This window comes from Accipiter gentilis, chromosome 23, assembly GCF_929443795.1.
Source record: "Accipiter gentilis chromosome 23, bAccGen1.1, whole genome shotgun sequence".
Taxonomy (NCBI): Eukaryota; Metazoa; Chordata; class Aves; order Accipitriformes; family Accipitridae; genus Astur; species Astur gentilis.
In genome coordinates this window covers 799,472-825,476 of record NC_064902.1, presented here as the reverse complement: position 1 = coordinate 825,476, position 26,005 = coordinate 799,472, and the positions used below count along the sequence as shown (strand labels likewise).

General features: G+C 44.7%; 1 protein-coding gene across 1 annotated transcript in view; it reads right to left on the bottom strand.

The window, feature by feature from the left end:
* Positions 1 to 23,031: 23,031 nt before the first annotated feature.
* WNK2 (WNK lysine deficient protein kinase 2) overlaps positions 23,032 to 26,005 on the bottom strand; it is a 117,335-nt gene continuing 114,361 nt past the window's right edge. Inside the window, exon 29 of the mRNA XM_049826274.1 lies at positions 23,032 to 24,195. Within this exon, the coding sequence (XP_049682231.1) occupies positions 24,088 to 24,195 (108 nt within the window). The 3' untranslated portion in view covers positions 23,032 to 24,087. The remainder of the gene's footprint in view (positions 24,196 to 26,005) is intronic.

Below are 26,005 nucleotides of genomic sequence, written 5' to 3'. Positions count from 1 at the left end.
CATAACTTAAAAGGGAAGCTTCACTTTGGAGAAGAGCAATGTTTATAGAGAGGCTAATTTTATTTTATTGAATACTATTAAAATACCTATTAAAAGTTATAAGTTGTAGTCTAAAATACTGCAGTGCGGCTTATAGAAGAGCTAGCACGGACTATGAAATGGCCTTACATGGTGATATATTTCTGGCATAATATAATACAAGCTATTTCAAGAATCCATTTACAAGTAAGCTGTCTGGGTAGAGCCCTGTCCTCGCTGAAATCAATAGGAGTTTTGCTAGCAACATCAGTGAAATGAGGTTTTCCTCTCAGTTTTAGCATGTACAAGATTAAATATTGGGTCAGGAATACAGTATTAGTTCTACTGCATTCAAGTTCCAGTGATTTTAAATGCAGTGTCTGCTTAGGAGGATTACTAAATGAAGTTTGAAAAGTGATTTATTAATGGAAATATTTTTGTTTTGTTAATTAGTCCAGATTTCCTTATTGGTAGAAGTGTCATGTTATTTTGTACGGTGGCATACCTCTGCTGTACCAGTAAGAAATATGCACCTAAGCTAGAGGCCTTTGGGTGTGAGAGGTGGGTTGTTTCCCTTCCCCACTCCCATGGAAAATCAACAAAAGCAAACATTTACTAGTACGAATTCCATTATTACACAGCTTACGAGCTTTGCAAGCACCCAAATGCTGCAAGTGCTATGATAATTTATCTTTGAACTTGTTAGTAACAATGCATAATTAACAAGTAAAGTGTAGGAACATGCAATTGCTATGTATTTACATGGTATTTGCCATGCAGTTGTGGTATAATTACAACGATTATACCTGCTCTGTAGAATAAGAGTACACGGTGTACTTTATTTTGCATTATTTGACAGCACTTGGTCCAGTGAAGCAGAGCAGAGCGCGATGGAGTTTAACAAAGTATTTCATTCTATTGTAGGTGGAAGTGAGCCACAGGTATGAAACTGCACATGAATCTGCACAGGGTGCTGTTACTTAAATGATCACTGTGGCTTCTGGCTATTCAGGGTGGCAACCTTGCTTTTTGAGCTCAAGTTACTTATATTTTGGACTGCTGCCCTTTCAGTGATGTAAATCGTCTTGAAAATGCAGATTCAAAATAAGACAGACTAGGGTTTGGGTTCTTTTAGCATAGCAACTTTTTCTTCTCATGTATAATATTGTAGGTCTCTATAATAATTACAGGTAAAAGAATGGATGGAAAGAATCTATCTTCTTCTAAAATTTAAAAAAAAATGTATGCCAGCACATCACCATTTCTTTGCCCTAAAACTCCATTAGTATCAGAATACCAAATGTGAAGTCACATAACATAGGCACTGGGAAAAAAATACCAGCTAATGGTGAAAAGTGCAAAGAAATATGCTGTGTCTCTGATTTCATCACATTTGACGTGACTCAGCATAAACTATAAGTAAAACTAAATTAGAAGATTCTATTATGTTGGGGATCCACATCTAGCAGGAAGAGGAATACCGTACATATCACTTGATGCAGGAACTGCTGTGCCACTTCTCTAAAATGGTGGTATTGGCCTTTAAACTAATGCATGCAGTATTACCCGCTCAGAGGAGAAAATACAGACGTTTCTAGAGAGTGGATACGACACCACGCTGGTTAAGTAATGTAACAGAAACATGGATTTATTTGCTGTTGCTGAAGATGTAAAATTTAACTTTGGCATACAAGAAAACAATCTAAGAGCTCCCTATTCTACTCCAGGTGGAAGAAAAAGTAGGAGCTCATCTAAATATAAGTTATTATTGTTCAGCTTCATAATAATTTTCTTGTCTTGAGGGACTTGATTTATGAGTATAGCATTAAAAAAACATTCTTGCTCAGAAAGGCCAGCAGTGTGACACGACAGGGCACGAATCGTGATGTATTAATTTCCAGTTACTATGTTGGCTGCATACAACTACATCACAAAAATGAGATGCAAATTAACACAATATAATTATCTCGTTTGAATGTCTCATGGTGATTTTACTCTCTGTGTTACAGCTAGCGCACTCACGGCTCATATCAGCCACCTCGGGTCCGCTGATGTTAGGAAGGTGCCCGCAGCTCCCCGCGGGAGCTCCCATGGAGCGTGTGGCTCTCCTGTCCTTGCAGGTGGGCTGGAGTCGGCATCCAGGTTGGTAGGCAAGCCTAAACTGCTTGTCTGAAAGTTGGGTTCAGGGAACTTTGATGCTTAGCATCAACAACTTATTTCTGTAGCAGACTATATGAAGCAGACTGAATTATCCCAAGAGTTATTTATGAGCACCAATAGTTAAAATTTTAGTCCATCTCAGATGATACAGCTTAAGAACATTAAGACGATGCATTGAGTCTTTTCTGCACTAACAAATTTAAAAATCATTTCAGAAGAAGTTTGTCTGAGAGCAAAATGTAACTTCCTTTTGCAAAATTCATATTTGAAAAAATGTTAATTGGTTTATGGCTTGCATTCTTCAGTATTTCTATGCAGTTTGGGGGGGGTTTTAACTGTTTTTCAAGGTTTTCCCATTTTCACAGAGTGGACCCTTTGTAAGGGACGATGGAAGAGATGCCCATACATGTCCCAGTTACAATCACAGACATCATCATCCATGAATTTCATTACTTTTTCATTTCCTTTTTTCCTATCTAACATCCTAAAGTGCCTGGGTGAAGGTTGCAGCAACTGTTTACATTATCTAAAATACCAGCAAAGCATTTCCACTGCATACCAACAAGAGTCAAGAGCTGTATTTTACAAACGCCTTCAAGGCAAACATTTAAGGCCAATGGCAAGACTTGAATTTGAAATTCTAACTCTGGTGTATGATGGCACTTGGTGTTCCAGTTGACTTTTACCTCCTTTTCAATATTGCAGTCATTATTTCATTTTTCTTTTGAAGAGGACACATGGTAAAGTACCCAGATCCCTCTGAACAGTGCAGTCATTCTTTTACACTTTTATCTGAAAACAGGGTATTTTACAATCTGAGAAGGGCAGTTTCCTCCATCTATAAAATTGAGAAAGGGAGGCTTTCCACTGACTCCAGCAGGGTCAGGATCAGGCTCTTCCGCTAGTGTTTTGATAGTCTTATTTTTTCATTAAGATGCAACAATAACCAGGAGAATCCAGTAATTACTTCTGGGAATTAAGTAATTTTTAAATGGTGAAATTGTGCATCATTTCAGTTGTAATTTGGAACCCAAGCACTCTATATGCCATTGAAAGCCTCATCTCTCACAAGGGATGTTTTGTGAGACTGAAATTGTAATGAACTGGGTTGAGACAAAAGCTCTGGCGAGGAGCAGATTTGAGTTGTGAAGTGGGTAAAAAAAGCATTCTCTTTAGGGTTGGAAAAGCTATCTTCTAGTTAGCATGAAAATTACAGATGCATGTAAACTGCAAGCATCTCAGTGAACATGCATTCCCTAGGTCTTAAATAATTTTCAATAAAATGTGCTTTCTATGTGAGTTTTCTAGGTTCAGAAGTGGGATTGTTCTCAGGGAGAATACTCAAAAACAGCTCTTTTGATGTTGTGTTCACAGAAACAGACACCACGTGACGCAAGTTCATATAGAATGAATGGAATTAGGACAAATGTTTGAAGACTTCTCACAACAAATTGCTCACAAATGATTTATGGCCAGAATTACTTGCAGACTGATTACAGCACATGTTTTGGGGAAAAAAAAAAAAAAAAAAGTCAAGAAAGTCAATCTGCTCGTGGACAAATAATGAAAAGACAAAGAGGAAAAAAATCCTCTAACAAATATGAAACTGCAAATTATTCACTCAGCTCAGTTGGCAACAACCAATTTTATGGTAGTGGGAGCTTGTGGAGTAGGAGGCAACTGTATGAAGAATGATTGATTCTTATCTTATATTGTCTTATATTGCAATTCTGGAAGGGGTTCAACATCTAATTTAAAAGCCATTTTCCTCCTTTTACCCAGTAAAGAAAACAAGATGATAGTCAATGTCTGTGAGCTGTTTTGGGCAGATAGAATCTATTTTGTGTCTGTGCAGTCCTGTGGTCACTGACAAAGGCTGGCTCGTAAGAAAGAGCAGTTATTTATTAGGAAAGATCTCTCGCCAGCAAAAAACCCAAAACCTGTCTGAGGAAGGATATTGCCATCATAATCCTCTTTGCATCTTCCCATTAGAGAGTAAAGGATTTGCCCTTCCAGAAGAGACACATAACCAGTCTTAAACCCAGTGTATCTTTTCAGCCTTTGAGCTTTGGAGTCTTGCGTAAACTGCATCTCCACCAGCCCATCTTTCAGTCTACAGTAATAAAATGGTCAGTGATTTACTCTCCTCTTGGAAGAATACAAAGCACACTTTGGACATCTTTCTCCTAGGACCGCCTTTTGTGTCTCCTTCCCCACGCCCTGGGAGGAAGCCAGCCACCTTCTGGGCAAGAGGCTCTGGGATGCCGCACTGGGATGCTGGCAGAGTTGTCTTCTGCTCAGGAGAGAGGGTGACTATAGCATGTTCTGTTTATGCCTGTGGCGTGGTGGATGTGAGTTCAGCATTCAGATCCCCTTAACTCCTTACACCTGTATTCTTGATTCAATATTTAATTCCTAATTTAATTCCTGAGCAGGCACATGCTATCTTTCAAAGGCATAGCAGATGCGAGGGAGTCCACTTGATCCCTGCTGCTTTGCTTCACAAAAAACTTAAAATGCTAATGCTGTAAATAAGCATTATAGCACAATCTTTGGGTGAATGATATCCAACATTTCTCCAGATTTTAGTCATAGTGAAAGATTTTACAAGCTACTTTGAGCTAATAGAAGAATAGTTTTCATTTAAAACAGTGATGTGTTTGTTCCCATAAATGCTGATTGCCGTAATTCTATTGTATGTTCTTGGCTTGGTTATACTGAGCTGAGTTAGCTTGTTATAAATTAACACTAACCCTTGATTATAAATTAATTTTACTATTTCTATGTTTCTAGAGAGAAATCTACCAGGACTGATCCCTTCAGTGGACATGGAAATGTAACAATGAAAAAAAGGTTTATTTCTGCAAAAATGTTCTAGACCACTTTTTCAATAAAGGATGTGCTGCAGAAGATGTTGTTCAGGAGCTATTTTATCAGCCCGTTAGGATACAGGGTGAGGATATCTGCATCCAGTTGAGTTGTGCTGAAATCACTTTTAATTCCTGCCCTGTATACCTTTCCTCCCATGCCTGAAACGTCTTTGGATAGCAATGGCAGTCCACTGCTGGTGAACATTCTGCCGACCATTCTGTGCTTTAGGAGCCCTTTCTGCATCACCCGCCTGCAGTTGGGACTGGAGCTCGGGGCACACAGTAGCTCATCGCCTGCAAAGTACTTGTGAGAGGACAGCGAACAGCTAATATGTTGGTGGACCAACTTCAATAATTTCACTACAGAAGAGCTTTAATTCTAACTATAATCTGAATATAGACAGATTTCTCAGCCTGCTTCAGTCTACTAACTGCAGATACATGTGTAGGTTGTTTGATCCAGGTTAAAAAACCCACCATTGGCCTTTGCCTTTACCCTTCCCATATGCAATTTTGGAAAGTTTGCCTAGAAAGGGTAACAAAATGTTCAGCTGCTGCAGGTCCTCCCAAGCCTACCAGCTTTTTTGCTTTTGTTTAATTTGCTACGTGATTAACTCCACTGCATTTCTGCCTGGCAGAATCTGTGACTAAAAATGCCCTATGAGTATACGTAGTATGCTGCAACACTGGTGGAAAGTAAATAAGACCATAGTCTTCATAATCACTGTTTTTCCAAAGAACTACTGCTCCCGGAAGACAGGCTATTTTAGGCTGTAAATGGAAATCAGAAAATGAGATTTTCTTTCCCTGCTAGTTCTTCTCCTGGGAATTTTAGTGCTTTCCTCTGTGTACCTACTTTGGTTGTTAGTGGCAGCATATTGATAATACCAGTCTCTTGGAGGATTGATCACTGGAGCCTATTCTGAAATACACCAGTGAACATTGGAAATAATTTCCACTAGTGCCAACATATTATTTGTTGATACAAAATTGAGCATTAGATCAAACCCATATCTGGATAGCCTGATTTACTCCATGATTGAGGTGACAGTTCACTCAAAATTCAGGCTTGCAAAATAAGTAAAGATATTTCCTAGCTACCTGCACTTTCTGTTCTAATATTGGTAATATATTTGCATCTCTCAATTTTGCAGACTGTCTTTTACCTCCTGTTTGATGATCTAAGTCCAGTCACGAATGTAAACACTCTTGATTTGTAGTCCTGTCGATACTAGTGATGTCTGGCCTTGCCTCCAGTTTATAGCACAGACACTATCATCTAAATCATATGTATCATACGGATCTAATGCAAGATCTCTGCACGGTCTTTAAATCTGAGAAGTTCTAATCATTCTTAATACTTCATGTATTATGCATTTTTGTCTGGAAAAAGCTTGGTGTTACTAGGAATTCAAAAGATTAGGTTTTGCTACAGCAACATGCAAATCTGAGAACTTGAGAACAAATCATAATCTTTAGCATTAGCTGCCCCAAATGGCATTGAGAAGGATTTTCTGTGCTAGGAAATACCCTAATTATTTTGTGGCATGATTACTGCTCTGATATTATGCCTGTATCCCCACCATTTGATTAAATACTACTCACAAGCATCCTTTGACCTGCTGAGTAGCTGGTAATTTATTTTAGTCAACTGTAGTGTTACTGAGAAGTGCTTTCTTTCTGCCTGTATAAATAAAAAAAATTTAACCTTGCAAAAACGTTAATCATCCTATTTTCATCACTGAGGGAGAAGGAGTGGGCTTTTTTGGGAGCAAACCTATTGAGTGGAAGATATCTTAGTCAACAAGGGTCAGCTCTGGCACTGAGAGCAGACGAAAGATTTTCAGAGAATATGTGAAAAAAAAATCAGTTTTAAAAAATGTTTTCCGTTGTACCCAGACATCACACATGATAATCCAGACAACACAAATTGTTGTCATAATCATGATCTGTCATTCTCATAGTCTTCCATTTTGCTTTGTCATTTACAGCATTCATGTGCTTGACTTTAAGCAGCCAGGTGCTGTTTACCGGTTGCTTGGTTTGACCTTAAAAATATCATTAAAATTGCAAAAACATTTAGAAAGTTGGAAAACTATTATCCAGGAAAAATTCTCAGAGCACAATGAAAGATGTGAAGTGACTGAACCCTCGATTTACTCTGAAAAGGTCCTGTCCCCCTCTGCCTCTCCTTGCACACCACCAGCTGCAAGTGCCCTTGCTAACACTGCTTCCTCTGTACTTTTTCATGGCAGGCTCTCTTCCCTTTACGTGATTTATTTAGGCATCTTCATCCTCATCCTCCTCTAGCCCGCTTTCTGGAACAGCATGAGACTCAGCTACTACGTATTGCCCACCTTCTTCCTCTGTTACCAAATCCAGACTCTTTTTTACCATTAATCATAGTTACTTACCTGGACATGCTTCACCTCTGTCCTTCATGCCTTTAATCCCATGGTCTTCTGTGTAAAGCCCCTCATCCCAGAATTCCCTTCTTGAACCACTATGGCTCCTCGAAATTAGAGGAGCAGTAGTGAGCAGACGAGACAGCTAGTTAGAAACACAGCACACACCATAATGTGGTTAGCCATAACCTATTGTTAATTTTGTAGCCTTTTCTCCAGAGACCCCTTTGTCTTTTCATGTACTGAGCAGCTGGAAGCAGGGAGTATTTTTCTTCCCTTTGCTCAGCATCTCACACCGTAGAGGACATTACAGTTGTGGTCCCAGGGATGTCTAAGGCCCTGTACTTTCATTTTCCAAGTCCTTATCTCCTATGCTGCAGACTTGCTGTCTTTGCCTTCCTCGTTCGTAGCCCTTCAGCCTCCAGTTCCTCAGCTTTCCCTGCGCCATTCCCCAGCCAGAGCCTGGTCAGGATAGATGGGACTACTCCAATGTTTACTGCTCGATTACTGTTGCTCAGCCACATCCCACAGTGCAGTTATCTTGCTGATGAGATACTAAGCAAATAAGGCATACCCGCTGGTGCCTCAGGGTGCTTTAACGTAATACGCAGAAGGTTAGTTATCCTGGAAATTTAACTCACACAATATCACATAATGTACATAGGTGGGGTTTTCCCCCATAAAAGGGGTCATTTAAGTCCTGAAAAGAAGAGCTGAAAACCAAAGTACAGGACTCCATAAGTAGATCAAATTGCTTCTAAAGTAACACTGTCTTTTTTCTCCAACTCTGAAAAATCCATCAGAGGAAAGAGGAGCGAGGCATAACATCCCTGCTCTTGTCAATTCTGTTATAATTCCTACTGAAATAAAGGGATAGTAGAAGAGAGAGTCACAAAAGAAAATAGGAAAGAATCCTTTGTCTAGAAAAAATGAACAGTTTAATTGATCCAAAAGGCTTATTCTTACTGGTGAAAATTATATGAGGAAAAAGAAAAAGCAGAATTTGAGAAATACAGGTCTATGGGAAGCTACCAAATTCAAGAATGAGGAGTTTAATTTTCATATAAATGCCAAAAATAAAAGAGCTTCTCTGGTGGTAAAGCGCAATCAACAGGTTGGGGCTTTGCAAAATCAAGCAGTGGCCTTTTGTGGCATCTGTTACCGTCAATACTATAAGAATAAAAGATACAATATTTCATAAAGGCATTTCCAAGAGGTTTTTAAGTGGAAGTGGTGCAGTTTTTTACAGATTCAGAGAACACATTTGCTTTCAAGTTTACTGTATTTTCAGCCCATATAAGAACACTCTTAAGCAGAGATGGTTTTTCCCAAACTAAGCAGACAACTGTTTGCAATGGGAAGAGGAAATTAAATAGCTTGATAGGTTGCCATTCCTCCCTCTATCTGGTCAGTAGATTTAATCTTTACTTACATTATATAGGTGTGAGCAAAGAATTCGTATTCCATGAAATAAGGGTATACTTTACATGAAAGTGAAGCTTAGCTGAGCGCATCTTAAAGGAGCATGACTTGTAGGAGAACACAGGCTCAAAAAATCTTAAAAACTGACACATCAGGTCGAGCACCCTAAAACTGTGTCATCCAAACCCCACTAATTGGTTGAGAACAGTTAGGCTGATGTTTAGTGCTTTTGTTGCATGTTCTTTTGGTGTACTGACTGCAACGTGATCACAAGCACGTGAGCTTTGACCACCATGCAGCTATTAGTCAGTGGCATCCCGACATACGATAAAGCCTGCTATTCCAATAACCACTGAAATGTCTCAAAATTATACCTAAAGAGAGGCACTTGTATGTCCATACCTGTATTTACAACATGCTCCAGGTGTTTTATTTCATTGAAGATCCTAGGGCTATTAAGGAGCATGTGTATCAGAAAAACATTTTTTCTCAGAATAGAAATCAAGATCAGTAGGCAGAAGAAGCTCACTACTTAAATAGGGCTCAAATACAAATGACAAGTGTGGGCTAATCCCATCTGTCATGTCTTCTACTATAGTTGTTCTAGCTGAACAATGAATACTATGTTTTTGCTACTTATGCTTACTACATATTGCCCCATACAAGGGGGTCCCATTGTGCCAGGCACTGTGCGGGCACAAAGGAATAGGTAATCCTTGTCCTGAACATCTTCAACTCTAAATAATGTGTCTTCATCTCCTGCTTGCTTAGCCTTCAACTAGAGGTTATTTTTCACCACTAACCTATCGAGTAATAAAAAGGCTCTGAAGAAAGCTGTATCTTTGGTTTAAATAATTAGCTACATTGACTTGGATATTCTGAGAGCCCCCACTAATCCCAGCCTTCCCAGCAGTTAATAAAATAAAATAAAATAAAATATGTATCAGACTAACTCACTGTCAGTTTTATGACTGAGCTCCTCTGCCACATTCACCGCCCACCACTTTGGACCTGACCTGCTGCTGCTCTGTCCTGGTAGGTTTGCGCTCAAGGCAATGGCAAGATAGCAGTTTATTTCAGCTGAGAATTTGATGCCAGGCTATTTTGGGACCGAGTGAAACTTGTCCTCCATAATTACTTTATAATCAGTGAAGAGTGCTTTCTAGAGCAGTTTGGTACAACACAAAATCATGCTTTAAATATTCTGGGCTTATACTGTGTAACAGCAAGAAAGGACGATGACCTGGAGAGCGTAGGACGTTCACTTGAGAGTCCACAAAAATACTATGGCTGTGATATAACAGACAGATATAGTTTAACCAGGCCCGGAGTTGCTAGCAGGGGACCAAGGAAATCAATAAAGCTGGACAGTTTGTGGTGTCTCAGCTCCTCTATAATGCCACATGGACTTTCATTTATTAGGAAAATAGATGTACTTTAATGAATGAAATATCAAGCTGTGATTATGCCTTCTATGTTGCAGAAAGAAGGCGAATATGTTATTTATTGAGATCTTCCAGGTATTTTTCATTTGTCAACGTGCTGTGTGCAGTGTGATTCATCAGAAGTACAGGATGCAGTCCCTTGACAGACGTGAAGCTACGCGCGCCAAGCCAGCGAGCGGGACAGCAGAACGCATGCCCGTGGTGCCTCTGAGCACTGAGGCATGTCTCCCAACAACTTCCTCACCCACAGTTTAGAAAATCACTATTTTACACACCTGTTTTCCACTGAAAGATCACTGAGCACTGGGTGCCAAGGTGATCTGTACAGACTGTGGGGTGCTGCTATGTGTTTGGGTAATACAAGGACCCAGGGCTGGAAGGGAGACCAGGGTTATGTAGCTGAGGCCCCAACATCTGCACGCCACTGGGCAATACATGTCTTGGGCAAAACGGTATGAAGGATTATCTGCTGACGTGCCACAGGCGTGACAGCGCCACAGCCTGTGGCAGAAGACCAGGCTCATGCCTGTGACATGCACCGAGAGTTAGAAGTCATCAACAGCATCAGTTCCTGATGCATATTTGCATCCTGATGCAAACTTCTTTAGTGAAAATTGCTGGGGGTCTTTAGGCAGTGAGTGACGTCCCCTGCTGCACAGGAGAACAAGGATACCAGCTCTCGGTAGTCTCTGCTGCCTCGACTGAGGGAGGAGTTTCCATCCGAACCTGAACTTGTGAGTAATCGGACTGTGAGAACACCGGCCAGGACCACCAGCCAGACCCCCATGATATTAATGCTACTTAGAAAATCTCACTTATATCCTGTTTCTGGCTGTGACTAATCTTCAGTGGTTGAGAGGATGGGAAAAAAATAACAATCCAAACCCCCACGTTAGACAGGAATTTTTTCTTATCCCCACAGATAACCAGCAGAAACCCTTGGACTCGTACACGATAAATCTAGTGGGGGGCAGGGGCGCAAAACCAGCAATCCTTTCTCTTGTCGACTACAGCGTCACACCAAGTCCCTGAGGACTCACAACAAAAAGCCATTTTCTGTCTTCAGGAATTTCTACTTAGTTGCACAATCTGTCCATGAGCTTCTCAGACCACCTCTGTAATCACAGGGCGCTCCAGAATTTTGCTCCTCACTTTACTGTTAACTGCCTTCTAATTTCCAATCTGCATTTATTCATGACTAAGTTATACCCATTTGAGCCCATGCTAACATTAACCTTTAACTCATGCAGTCCTTCCTGCTTGATATTTACCCCTAAGGGTATTTATAAATAGTTGTCTTCTGTCATGCTTAGTTTGGTGGGGCTAAAAAAGATAAACTGATGTTTATCAGTCACGGAAGTCCTTCCTGCACAAGAATGAAAGTGTCCCTTCATCTGGTAGATCAGCCCCAAATAGGTCCTCAGTTCGCAAAAATACAGTCGTCTCAGTTACATGTAAAAGTTGCTTATTTTCTGTTTGTAGTTCAAGTTATTGGGTATTAGGGTGCAAATCCCAGTCATTTATTGAATCAAGATCACACTCTTTACTGCAGTGTCCAGTTATGGTCTCGCTCTGCCACGCTGCTCTCATTCCCGACGGCTCCGCTGGTGGTGCCCAAGCAGAGAAGTCCGTGCAGGGACCTTCAGGTGCCTTTACTAAGCAGCGCAGGCAAAGCAGCCTCATCACCTGCTGCAAAGCTCTTCCTCGCCAGGCTCTCCTGGCCTGCTGAGCACCAGGACCATGGTGACGATGTGCACCAGGAGGGGAAGATGCTGCATTCAAGAGCGTTGATATTTGACAGGCCTGTTAATGCTTGGAGTCCGAGTCATTTTCCTCCACTAAAATCCCTTGGGCTGGTTAGAGATCAGCTGGCAGCCTCCGAAATACGTAAAATGGATTTGAAACCATCAGGGATTTCCAGCACAGGAGCAAAGTGTTGCTGAGAGCAGCACATTTTCAGAAAGCACCTTGTTCATAAGGTGGGCTCAGCCTTACCTGAATGTTAGGTGTGTGTTGTGTAAGTGTTCCCTCAGTGGCAAAGAATTATTAATTGTCCTAATTGTTATCTCCCTCTGCAAAACTGCCTCTACCTCTTTGCTGCAAGATCATTACTTTAAAAAAAAAGCTTATCCTGGCAGAATTCGACTAACAAAAGCAGAGCCTTTGGGAGAACTTCCTTCAGTTCTGGTTAAATTCTCTGTGGTGTTTGCTGACCGCTATTTGCGCTCTCTCTTTCCCACACAGGCTGTTACTTTTACTCCATGCCCTGCTGTCCTCCTCCCACCTTCTTGCTATTCCTTCCTTCACCTGGCCGTCTCTCACGGAGCTCTTGCTACAGATTGCTTTGTATTCCTACGTGATTTGAGCTCTGCTGAGCAGGACATGGCCTCTCCCCCATCCCAGGTAGTTCCCTCCTTCCACCCTTCCCTCTGCCCCCAGCCCCAAATCTCCGACACGTGCCGTACCAGGACGATGACGGTGGTGGACCTGGGACATCTGGAAAGGCAGGAGCTCCAGCTGATGCATTAAGCATCGTAACGGTCCCCCAGGGAGGGGCTGGAGCTGAAGATCATCATCTACCACCCATATATTTGTTATATTTGTGCCCTCCATTGTGTTTACTCCCCACGAGTATTCTGGCAAAAACAGTTTAGCAGTAAAAATATTTGCTAAGAAAGCAACCAAAGCAGCTATTCCTGCGTGCTTGTGGAGTGGCAGAGTCTCTCCCTCTGCGGGCACAAAGGCACGGCCCTCCGACAGGCAGCAATGGCCCTTCTGTTCGCCGTGTCCCCGCAATGCCCACCTAGAAGCGCTGCCAGAGCGCCCAACAGTGCTGGGAACATGCTCAGCAAATAACTTTAAATAATACTGGAAAGGCTGCCCCTAAATGCATTTACTTTTGACACGCAGAACTTCGTCTGAAGGAAATACTTCTACAAAACGCCGACCTGCCCAGATCTGTAACACCCACAGCAGAGCGATGCTTTGCTTCTGTGTCTACCCTTTTTGCATTCTGCAATACAATTCAATAGGCTGTTTTGCACCGGCAATGAATTACGGGGTTAAAAAGGTTCCTGAAAAGCTGAAGGTCACATTTTTGAAGTTAATGCCTATCGAGGTACTTTTCTTCTGAACGTGCAAAGTTGCAAAATTCAATGTAAATAGACCCCTTCAAAAGAAATAAGTACTCCAACTTAAGGAAAACCAAATATTGAACTCTTCTAAGGAACGGCAACAGAAATATTCAGAAGTTCTTGACATATCTTCAAAGGAAATTCCCTTTCTGTATCACAGAATTGCTTTTTAGAGCACCGTGCTGACACTAGTAGTATTGGAAAATGTTTCTAGCCATCCCTTAAAGAAAGGAAAAGGAATCTCTTTACTCTCTGTAAGATAGGGATTTAGTAAATTTAAAACACTCAGTGTTAAACTTTGCAAAACTGACTCGAGGTTGCTGAAGTTACACCGGACCATGCCGCTTTAATTAAATTAATTTTCAAAGCAAAATGCAGCATTGAAAATTTCACTCCTTAGAGATAAGATATTTTCTGTTTTCCTTACTACCAACAACCAGGAGTCAGCTCGGTGGTTGGAGGTTACAAACTGCCTTTTAGGAGAGCATCTCCCAGCAAAGAGCATCTGGATGTATGAGGAAGCAATGCCATATATGTGGCTGATTTACTGTTATGCCTGTGGCCCGGCTCCTGGTGCAAGCGAGGAAATCGATCTCTCTGCTAATAAAAAGGGAAAAGGCAGTGTTTGCAGAATGAGACGGCACTTTCCGGGTATAAGGGGAGCTGCAGGCTCTGAAACACGGCTTTGCTAAATAAAAAAAAAGTGGAAAACATGGTTATATTTCTTAATGTTTGCCTAATTAAGCCTCTTTTGAACTGCAGTTCAAGAGCTGTCAAATTAAAAGCTGTCAAATGCGGTGCTTGAGCTGGCCGGCGGTGGCTAATGGCTACCTGCTGGCACAGGCAAGGCTGCAGCAAATACGACCTGCTCCGGACCGAGCAGCACCGGCTTAGAGCTGACGACAGACGCGCCGTTACCGCGGTTGAGTCCCAGTAAATCCGGTCGTACCGCTGTGGCTGCTGGCCTCGGCCTTCAGGAAAGCTGCCCCGCTGCCACAACGCGGATACCCCCAGCCACGCCGCGGCGGAGGGCACGGCGCTTCCCCGGCCGTCCCGGTGGTCCAGAAGCCGACGTCAGCCCAACCGGCCCTCGGCGGCTCCCGGCATTCGCCACGGCCGCGCCTCAGCCCTCCCAGCAGCACTGCGCCTCGTGTCCCGCGGCCGCGGGACGGACCCCCCCGTCGCTCTCGGCACCCGGGAGCAGCTGCCCGCGGCCGGGGCCGGTGCGCCGACGTTGCCGACCACGCCACGTTTCCAGCTTCGGGAGCTGCACGCTCCCTGCAGTTCGGGACCACGTGCACCCACCTCAGCCGGAGGGGGCAAAGGCAAGGGGCAGAAGGCGGGGGATGCCATCACGCAGCTGGACGTGCTGGCGGTGGCAGAGGGGCCGCGGCCGTCGGGGGGGCCCTCTGTCAGCCCCCAGCGACGTCCCTGCCGCTGTGCAAAAGAAATCTCTGCCTCTGAAAAGCGACGAGCGCGAAGCGCAAAGCTATTTTCCCGCCCCGGGTCAGCAGACGGCACTGCTTCCTGGGCTAACAGGGAAGGACCCCTCCGTTGTCACTGCAAATTATTTCCCTTTAAGCGCCGCCAAGATTCCTTATTTCTTTGGCAGGCAATCAGATAACACCCTCTCCGCAGCGCGCTGCTAACGCAAGCAGCTCTTGGCCTCGGCCCCTGCAGGGGGACGGGCCCCCTCTCCCCTTTCACCTCCCCGGGGTGTTGCAGGGATGGCTTGCGGGGCAGTTAGCTGGAGCTTTAGTGAAAAAAGTTGATTCTAAAGAATGACAAGTATCACTGCAGATCCACTACTTGTGGGCTCATTCTCCTTAGAGGGATCCCCCTTTTTTTTTATTTTCCATATGCGAAGAATAATTTAAAAAAAACAAAACCAAAACAAACACAAACCCCACCACCCTACCAGAGTAATAGGTAACAATGCAAAATACCGAAAGCCTTAAGTAAGTAGGAGCCATGGCATAAGCTTACCTCCGAATCCCTCAGCCCTGGGCTTTCCAGCTGGGGTCCTGCTGCTCTCACGCCCCAGAGAAGGTAGAGGAGAGGGATGGGCCACTGGTAGCAGAGAGAAACTTCTCTGCAGGGCCAGTTTCTAGGCAAACTGGGAAGTTTTTACCTTGTGTGAAAAAGGGAAGAAGTTAAATGGTCCCCAGGAGGCTCCTTGATGCCCTCGTCTCAATGAGGGGTAGCTCCCCAGGAGCCCCGTGTCCACACCCCCGGAGCATCAGAGCCCCTTCAGCTGCCGGACTCCGTCCCCGCCACGCTAACGAGGGGGAGCGGGTGGGCATCCCACACTGCCGGACCGGCAGGGCCCCTGAACTCCCTCTCACCACCCTCCTCGGCAGCAGTGGGATGGAGGGAGGACCACCACTGGCCCGGGGGATGCTGCGGCGCTGGTGGCCGACAGCCGTGCATGGGACAAGGGGGGAAATTCAAGCTCCCCTTGTAGCTTGAGATGAGCTGGTCGGCAGCCGTGTCCTCGGCCCAGCTTAACCGAGAGGCAGGGAGCATCTTCCGCATCCTCGCTCCCCTCTGCAGGAGGAAGGCGAAGGGCTGACCCTGCACACCACTGTGCTCCCCACGGCTGGATGCCAGAGCAAGCGCATCCTCCTGGGGAGACACCGAGGGAACACTAAGGCGCAGCTAACTTTAAGAGGAAATAGGTTTTTACTTTGCTTCAATTTCTCCTTAAATTCCCCCTTGTCCGTGGCAGAGCAGGACGATTGCCAAGGGCAGAGCAGCAGCTGATCAGTAAACAGGACACCAAATGGGGACACTAAATCACAACCCTTTCCCAACAAAAGGCAAATGCCAGCGCGACTGCTCCCATCTCACGCAAAAATGACTGGGTTCCTCTCAGCACTCTCGGGGCTCACAAATAGATCCTGTGCTTATATTAAGTTTTTAATAAAAAATGAGCTTGCATGTCATTGTGCAACCGACCTTCTCATGGCCGAGGAGAACATTTTGTCCGCCGGCTGCAGCTGGTACCGCATGGTGTTTATTGCTCTCCATCCCTCCTGCGCTCCCAGGCTGCTGCGGCGGGGGGGAGGAGTGAGGAGCTTTGCAGAAATCCCCCCCTATCATTTTGCCACCTTTTTTTTTTTTTTTTACACAGCAAAGCATGAACTCAGAAACTAAACATTTTGATTGGGTTTCTGCCATGACTAAAGCAGCGATAAGGAATGCAGCTCGGCTGAAACATGCTGGCTCCCAGCTTTATTTTAGCAGCTCAAAAGAGATTTTCCAGAGACCTTTTCACTTTTGCGAGGACATTTCTGGGCAATTACATGATTAGTGAACTTTGCCCAGTCTTAAGATACAAAACTCATCCAAGGAGATGAAACAGAGTCGGATTTGATATTTAGGAGGACTGCCGAAATCGAGTCTATCTGATCCTGAGTATTATAAAAACAAGGCCCAGGGAACAGACTGCTGCTTTCAGTTTACTTAATTAGTTTATACACTGAAACTATGAATAAAGGACTGTGCAGTTGCTTTGGCTTTAGTAGTAACCCTGCAACCATGACAACGGCAAAGCATTACTGAATCACCATGACAAAGAATGGGAGAGAAGGGCTGCTGCCACAGAAAGGCTAACTTGGGCCGATCAGAAATTTGGCGTACATGGAAAAATACATCCTGCCGTCGTCACTTTAATGCTCAGGTTTTAGCACTCTGAAAAGCAGTGTTTTGGAATAGGATTCGGGCAGCTCACACAGATCCACATCGTTTCATCGACTGTTTGTAATAGCTATATCTTGCAACGCCAGGATGTGATGCAGTTATTTCTTAAAAAACGGAGATCTGAATATTTACAGGCCAGCGCTGCCCCTGCCTCCCTGCCTGCCCATGGCCGGGCGCTCGGGGATGCTGCCCGTGGCCAGCTCTCCTGCGTGCGCGCCGAAGGTTTTATCCTAGATCTGATTAAAAAGGACAATAAAAAAGTGACGCCTTTGCTCCTAGCCCTTCCCTCCGCTTCACACCCTCCCAAGAAAGAGACTCTGAAATGAGTTTGCGACCGCAGGGATTAAACTCTCGCGTGGTGTGCGGGTGCGTACCCCTTTGTCCCACACTGCCCTCCTTTCCTCCCTCTTGCCCCCATCGAGCAGCCCCCCAGCTCTCAGAGACGCGGGGTGGGCTCGGCCCCTCGAGATGCTCCTTCTCTGCAGAAGATGGGGCGGAGGGGAGGAGAAGGGGTGCTTTGCTTTTTCGCCTGGAATACATCACCTGCAGCTGCTCCCGCCGCTGCGGTCCAGCGGGGACTGCCTGCTCCAGCCGAACCCCCGTGCAGGAATAGCACTGCAAGCCTCTGAGTGCAGACGAGGCGCTCGGGTCAAAGGAGGTGACTAAAAAGCATCTCAGAGCTTATTAAAAAAGCAATGGAGAGCAAAGCCTACCTCTGAGACAGTCCTGCCTCTCGTGGGGCAGCGCGCAGGACAGCCTCACGCTGAGTCGTTCCTAATTTAGCCGGAGCTGGACAAGGGAAATCTGGTAATAGCGTTACTTCAAACTGAAAGAGAGTATTTGGGTTTTGCTTTTCCAGCAACTACGTTTTCCCATTGAGGAACCATCCAGGCAGGTAATTTTTTGAATTGTGACTTGTCTGCTTTTATAATAATAGATGTTAGAAAACAGCAAAGAATAATGGAAGGAAAGAGGACAAATAAAAGTCTCCAAGTGCTTCACACTCACTTATCTTCACTGGTTAGTAAAGAAATATTTTTCCTTCTGCATTGCCAATTGCCATCTTTCTTTCATATCATCTTTCAGCAATGAACATGCGTCAGAAAAAATACACGGAAATACGTTCCTGGAATCCTACTGCAAGAGCAAATGCAACACTGCCTGTAATTTTAGGTTTTGCATTACTACCCACCGGCGAGAGCAAAACCACAGGGATTGCCTTAACAACGCAGATGTGTCAGAATTGTCTTCTTCCCAGCCGACTGCCACCTTCTCCTGTCCCCGCTCCCCCCAGCGTTACAAGACTGTATTGGACACGAAAACGAAGGTTCATTCTGCCACCAATAGGCAGGCACGGCAATGCTGAGCTTCACTGACTCTGATTTATGGTTTGGTTTTTTTTAAACCAATACACACGTTGATTTAAAAAGGACAACAAAACCAGGTTACCTTCTAAAGCGATCCCCCCAAATGTAACGTTTAAGGCTGCAAAGTCCTACAAAGTCTCCACGCACATGTCACTTCAAAAGCACTGACCGCATCAACCGCTGCCAGCAGCCCACTGGCGTAGCCAACAGTTTCGGCCAGCCGCGCGCTCACATGCAATTAGCAAATATTTGAGAATTATTTTGTTATGTTTGACATTTTTAACTGACTCCCAATTTCAAGGACTATGTTAACAGCCCCTGGAATCCTTGTTAAACATCTAACAGCCTCAAATATCTTCATATGCCCCCAGCATCAAATCAGCATCTCACCAAATTTATTCCTCCTTTTCCTTCCAGAAATTCTCCTGCTCAGAGCACTAAAGCACCAAAAAACTGAAGACAGAAAATAAACCACTTAAATATGCTCTTAAATCTCACAGAAACTGTACAATTCCAGAGGGGATTTGAAACCTTTTTAATTCCCCCCCCCCCCCCCCCCCCGCATCAGTAAGTACTAAAATACTTCACTGCTTAAGAAGCCCCTGTTACAGGAAACTAAGCTGCATTTTTAACGTTTGCAGTTATTTCCTTTTATTGCCACAAAAATATTTTTCTGTCAAATTAAAATGTCTGTGTTTCCAAATGCACAGCTGTTCTAATATACCAAGCATTTTTACTTACGGCTTCAATAATAACAAGAACTCCCCTATTCCAGGGAAAAAAGAGCAGAATTCTTCCACAAACTTTAATGCTGTTTGTAGTAGTCCTTGCCCAACAGAGCCCACGGCACCCCCATTTTTCTTGGTAATTTCCCCCATTCTTCCCTTCGCCAGCTGCCAAAGACCCCCAGCATCCACCGCTCTGTTTCTCCAGCAGACAGGCTGGGGGGCGATGCCAGGATGAAGAGCCACAGCCAAGAGAGAGCACACCCTCCTGCAAAGCAGCAAGGAGTTCAGCCCTGGCAGGGGCTGCTTCATGCTTTCACATGCTAAGAGCTGCCCAATTTTCCTAAGAACATGCCCAAGCTTCCCCCCGCCTTGGCACGTGGCTTTGGGTTGTGCTAGCAGACCAGACATGTAGGGCTTTGATGGACAGAAGTAGCCCGAGAGCATAGAAATAAGTTTAAGAAACTTAAGCCTGTTCCCTAAACTCTAGTTATCGTTCTAGAGAAGCACATAAAACGTGAAGGGTAACTTTACTATTCTGGCTGACTGTACACTTCTGCTCAGGTATGCACCACTGCCTGCACCTGGATCCAGGCGGCCCTGGATCCACAGCCTCACCTGCTTTTAGGATTACACGTTGCAGAGCAATTTAGGATCTATCGAGTGGATCAGAATTTAGGTGACACACAGACTTAAAGCCTCCCCTCGCTTTGCCCAGTGCTGCACTGGCACCAGTGTTAAGCTCAGCGTGTCCAAGTGGAGATGAGCTAGAGCCTGAGTCACTCTATCCCCTAAACACTGCAATCGAGGAACATTTGGGTACTTACTCTGCATTCTATGAGTAGATCGCATAAGGATCCAAACACATCAACCTCATCATTTTTCTGGATTCCTTCGTCAGAGCATAGCAGTTGTTATCCAAACATACCTGCTTGGTTAGTTTTGGGGAAGCCTCGGTTCTCCAGTCATCCAGTCCCAAAGCTGGGCTATTGGGGGGTAGGAGCCCCCAAAGCTGGGCTACCAGGGGGTTGGGAGCCATCAATTAGTCTCACCTAAGAGCTAGGAAAGCATCGCCTCCAGTGTATTTATAACTAAGCTCGTACAGCAGTGGGGCCACCTGTTAGTACGCTCACAAAGGCTTTACTAACTAGCTATTCCTCTAGCTGTTGTAGAAGCCTGAGGGGTAGCTGATAACTCAAACTGTTTTTCCTGGAGGATTGCACGCTGATTAATAGATCACAGAAAATGTTGAAGCCAAAGCCCCACTCTGAGGACATCCCCAAGGATCATTTGAATATATAAAGATACCCCGTACCAATAACCCAGAAAATCTTTACTGAAAATTATCCCACATCCACATCTTGGGGATGGAAGAAATTGGGAGAACAGCCTCTAGGAGTTGGCCTACAATTTAGCCAAAGACAAGTTGGTTTTTATCTTAGTCAGGTACAACTCTCTCTAAACCTTGTTACTGTGCTGTCAATAGCTAGATTACAACAAACTGTTTATTTTTTCATTAAATACTTGTTTTCTATTGAAACTAATTTCAGAATACCAACCAACACCAAGGAATCCCATTCTTGTGGGCATGCTCATCATCAAACCAAATGTGCTGGATTGCTTTCATAGCACCTAGCGCCCAAACTGGAAGGGCTTTGTTTAAAGAGTTGTTTGTTTGTTTGTTTCAGGAGGTGGCACAGGCCCTTATGAACTGCAGTGACTCACAGGTAGCATGGGAGAGTATTTTTCAGGAATCAGCGTTAGTCAAGAGCCTTCCTGAAGGGCAGTGGCATTGGCAGAGGACCCTCCTGGGCTTCCCATGAACTTAAGCCAAGCAGCAAAGGCAACAGCAGCACTACAAAGGGCGAGCTCCAACGTGACATTTTAAGTGATGCTATCCAGGAACACTGCAATAGCTGCAGCACAGAGTTAATAATTTTAGGATGGCAAATATATACAAGATGTTTGGAGGAGACGGTGAGACTGCTGGTGGCTCCAAGTGGACAAATGGAGCTGGAGACATTACCAGTGCCTTGAGATATTCATGGGTGCAATGAAGAGAGCTGCTTTAGGGGCCCCTTGCTCAGCACTGCTGTTCCAGTCAGCCAGCAGGTACAAGACACACACAGCTAACCCATCTCATCACCTCTGTGAAGAAATTAATGTGCATGTCAAAAAAAGGAGGCTGAAACCAATTCAGTCCCAACAGACCAAGGGGCAAACCCAAGGGGCTCCATCGCAGAAAGGCCAGGGGCTGCTTCGTGCTGGCAGATGGACAGGGCTGTCTGCCCACGGGTCCTGTCCCTGGTCCCCATCACACACTGCCCCAGTGGCTGCTGAGCTTAACGCAGGTATGAACTGGAACAAGCACATCCAGCCTCTGTGGGAGGAAACGTGTCAGCACCTTGATGGAAGCAGGGACTAAGCATTGCATTTAAGAGCAAAGTTAAAGCTCAAGTCTTTGAATTCCTTCCTTTTACGTGCTACGTTAAACCTCGTGATGGTCATACTCACCTGCTTGGGCTTTTGATTATGGCCAACAGAAAATATTTCTGATTAAACTCTAAACCCAAGTGTTAGCTTGGCATCAGGTCGAGAGGAGAACATTTGTTATTGCTCTGCAAGGAAGAGAGAAACTGGAGGCAGCAGGTACGGAGGTAAAGCACCAAAGCCCAGCTCTTCCTCCACAGAGGATGCCATTCAGCAGTTCATACCAGAGGAGCTCGAGGACCCTTAGCACCTCTTAAGGCTTTTATTTCAAACTGCAATGCAAGCACTAAATATGTGGGCTACACCCCAAAAAGGAGCAGCCTTTTGCGGAGGAGATTATCTAAAGCTAGACAGGCTTGGCAGAGGTGGGGAGCAACCACCATCCAGGGTTTGCCACGATTTCTGCTCCTGATCTTTAATCCTGATACTAATCCTTATATTTAATCTGAATATTAATAGATTATTTTCAAAATACTTATCTGGAGATGGAGGCCCATTGGCTTCCTGCAGCTATAGCCAGGGCCATGGAGTAGCCCAAGGGTCTGCAGGAGGAGTGAAGAGCGTCAGACATCAGAAAAACTGATGAAGGCTGCCCATGTTGAAGAAGACCCGGACTCCAGGAGACCCAGCAAGGGATCTCCCTGGAGAAAGCAGCCTTTTAAACTTTTAGGGAATAAAAATCTCAGGTGAGAGAACAGTGTTTTATTGCCATGATCGCTGGAACAGCGGCTCATCCCTGGCGAAGCACGTCAGGGACGTGACACCTTTGTCCTCTGTACCCAGCGTGCTGGCAGCACCGGCAGCAGTGTGCGGGACCGGCGGGTGAGGGAGGTGTTTTCACAGCCAAAGGAAAGATGACAGCAACCAAAAAAAGAAAATGAAAGGTGTAGCGCTTGGTTGGACCCCACATCTCCCACCCGTTAGGAAAGGGAAACACATCTGCTCCCTCCTACAAGCAGAAAAGCCCAAGGCAAGCAACAATTTAGCGACAGCCTTTACCACTTCTCTAGCCCCTGCTCTCATGCAGGAGATTGGTCCCATTTCCTTAGACAGGGATAGGACAGGAGGCACCCCAAAGAAGCCCAAAGTTAACACAAATATATGTATTTTGGCCCTGGGGCTTCAAAACTCTGAATTTACAAAGTGTTTGAGTGGTTCCTTGCTTCAGGGCTCTTGAGCTTCAGCAATATATCTAACTCCACCTGGGCTCTCATCACCCTCGCTCATGGGCAAGAGAAGCCGAGGTGGAAAGGAAATAGGGAACAACGGCATCAAAATAAGATTTATTATTTAGAACTGAGATTTGGAAGAGACAGACATGGCAGATAACAACGAAACAATATGCCAGGCTCCAGCTGCGAGAAAGGATGGTACTGAAAGTCTTATGGGCAAATAGAAATTCCTATTTCTCTGGTATCAAAAACAAGAGTGAAAAGGTCAGAACATCATGGAACTGTCTAAGGGGGAAGCAACTGAGGTCCTTAGGTGCATAGCACAGCAGCAGAGGTTCAGAAGAGTTTGGGGCCCAACAGCAAGAGCAGCACTCTTTCCCACTCCTTAAGAAACAGTGCTAAAACCCATCTTTCTAAAAAAAAAAAAAAGTTGAGTAGTCCTTTATAATAAATGATTACTCATGAGATTATTGCTACAAACTACTTTGTACATCACCTCAACCCAGGAGACAGCTGAAACCCATCATCAGTGAATCAAGAAAAAGAAATCTCCAACTACATAATTTTAGCTTGTTGAAGGCACTTTGAAGTTTTAAAAATTGCTCCAATTACCGACTCATCTGTAGAAGGATTTTAGTCTTACATTTAAAATTAGAAGTGACTTGAGAACTGTATTTAACTCTGGCAAGAAAATGCAGCCAGTCTATAAGAAAAAGAAAGAGGTAAAAAGGGAAGTGACAAGTACAAACTTACTCGCCGGTGAAGTCTCTGTAGGTTTCTTTACTTGATTTAAGCAGATTTAAAATAGAGTATTATCTTTACAAAAGAACTGTGAGAAATTTAAATGGAATTGGAACTTATCTTCTTTGTACTAGAATCTGAATATGCGTGCCTAGCTTATCTTTTGGAAAATTACTTAAATTACAATTAACTGTGTGAAACAAAAAGTATTTGAAGGAGTGCCTCCTCCCTCTTCTTCAGCCGCTGCTCACAGGAACCTGGCTCACAACAGAAGGGAACAATTTGGAACAAAATCCTTTTCCCCCAAAATAATTCTCCTTTATTTTTTTGCATAACATTTTTGTATTTCCAACTATAAATAAAAAATGATTAGAAAGAAGTTACAAAATTGCGTTGAATGGACCAGAACGGCACAGAATTTCTCACACATGATAAATCACTTCCCATCTTCCTCTTCCTCCTCCTTAGCCGCGGCAGGGCCTCGCGCTTGGCACCGTAGCTGAGGGGGCCACGTGTCAGTCGCTGACGATCTCTTTTTCAGAATCTAAAAAAAAAAAAATCCATATATGGATTTCACATATAGGAAAACCCAAAGAAAACCCAGAAGGGCCACATGAGATCGTGGACCCAGAGTGCGCAGAAGATGCTTCTGCCAGCGCGTGCTGGCTGCTGCGCACATTTTGGGTACCGCAGGGAAGCAGAAACCGAAATCCTCTTTTAACACATCATCCATGTTGTACTGAAATCTTAGAAGCATAAATGTGTTCATGTTGGTGGCAGAATCTAAGCACCTTGTGGAGTCACTCAGACCGGAGCTCCGATTCCCATGGGGGAAGAGGTGGTCTCCTCAGAGGCAGAAATAGAGAACGCCAGCAAAGATGCCCAGCGTCTGTCTCAGTTTATGGAGTAGGGAGGGGAGAGGGACGCGGTGCTGCGTGGCGGATGCTGTGGGACAATGCTGAAAGGATGGAAGGACTTGCTGGGGCAAGTCGCGGGCACCGGCTCCCTGCGCCTGCGGGCTCGGCAGCATGGCCCGAGCTTGCCTCCCTCGTCTGATGGAAACAGAGCCAAGCCCGGGATCCCCCTCCCACCCGGGAAGCAGGGTGCCATACCCCACACCGGCAGAACACTACGTGGGGATGGACCCGTCAGCCTCTGCTGCCCTTTGCAGACCGCAGGACAAGACGGCTGGGCAGACAGGAAAGGGTACAGAGATGCCGAGGGCTTGAAATGACAGTACCAGAATAAAACGTAATGAGGGCACCGAGGGCACAGCACAAGGCTGAAGCAGCAGCAACACAGGGTGCCACCACACGTCCCCCCCATCCCGCCGTACGCACCCCACCGGTACACATTGGCTGCTCTGGGGACATGCTCACAGTGACGTGCACCAAAGGCCTTCGCTCTACGGCATGGAAACATGCATGCTGTTATTGGATTTGCAAGCATTTATGGGTTTTATATAGCATACGGTTTGCTAGATGCTTTCAGAAAAAATGCAGTGGGTCTTTTAAAACAGCAGGGAAGGCGAGGGACACTGGGGGAAAGCGCGCTGTGCAAACAGATGCCGTCTGTGTCTGGCATAGCTCCTGGTGGGTCTCTGTGTTTTAGGCTTTGCTTTTATCAAATGCAGTCCCAATTTTCTCCCTCCCGTATTTCTTGCTCTGCCTGCTTGTAGGAAGAATCGCTTTTAAAGGAAGTAAAAACATGTCTTGGTCGTAATTCCTCCCCGAGCTTCTGATCAACATCAGTTCTGCAGATCCACCTGAATCCACCACCGTTCTCAACATCTGCTCGCTATTGATAACCAGCATTTGGCACAGAAGTTCATCCGGGAGAATAAGACAAAATTAACTATCTTCAGGTAACAGGGAATAACGTTAAAACAGCAATGGGCCTGACTCCTGGTTACACCACAGGTGAGCCCTAAAGCCAAAACTAGAGCAAGCTCTCTTGCCTCTTCATACAAACCCTCGCAGATGCTTAGCCCACGTCCCAAGGACAACCTCTGGACTTCTTATTCTGAAGTCAGTCTGAACTTTGAAAGAATGAACAGGCAACAGCACCGAGGAGATCAGTGAACTCAGTTATACTCAAAATTTTCTTGGTGCTGGGAAGAACTGTGGGAAAAAGGCAGGCATTGCACATCTTGTAGCTGCGACTAACAGTGAAAAAGGTATTAGATATAGTCTATCTACCCTGATAAATAAAAACTGAATGCTGAGGAATTTTTTACCTTATTTGCAAAGTAAACAAAAAACCCAACAACACGCAAATAAATACTTTTTTGGGGGTATTTTCTGTCAGACCTAAAGAACACCCATTCGAGAAGTACTAGCAGCTGTTATTTCTTC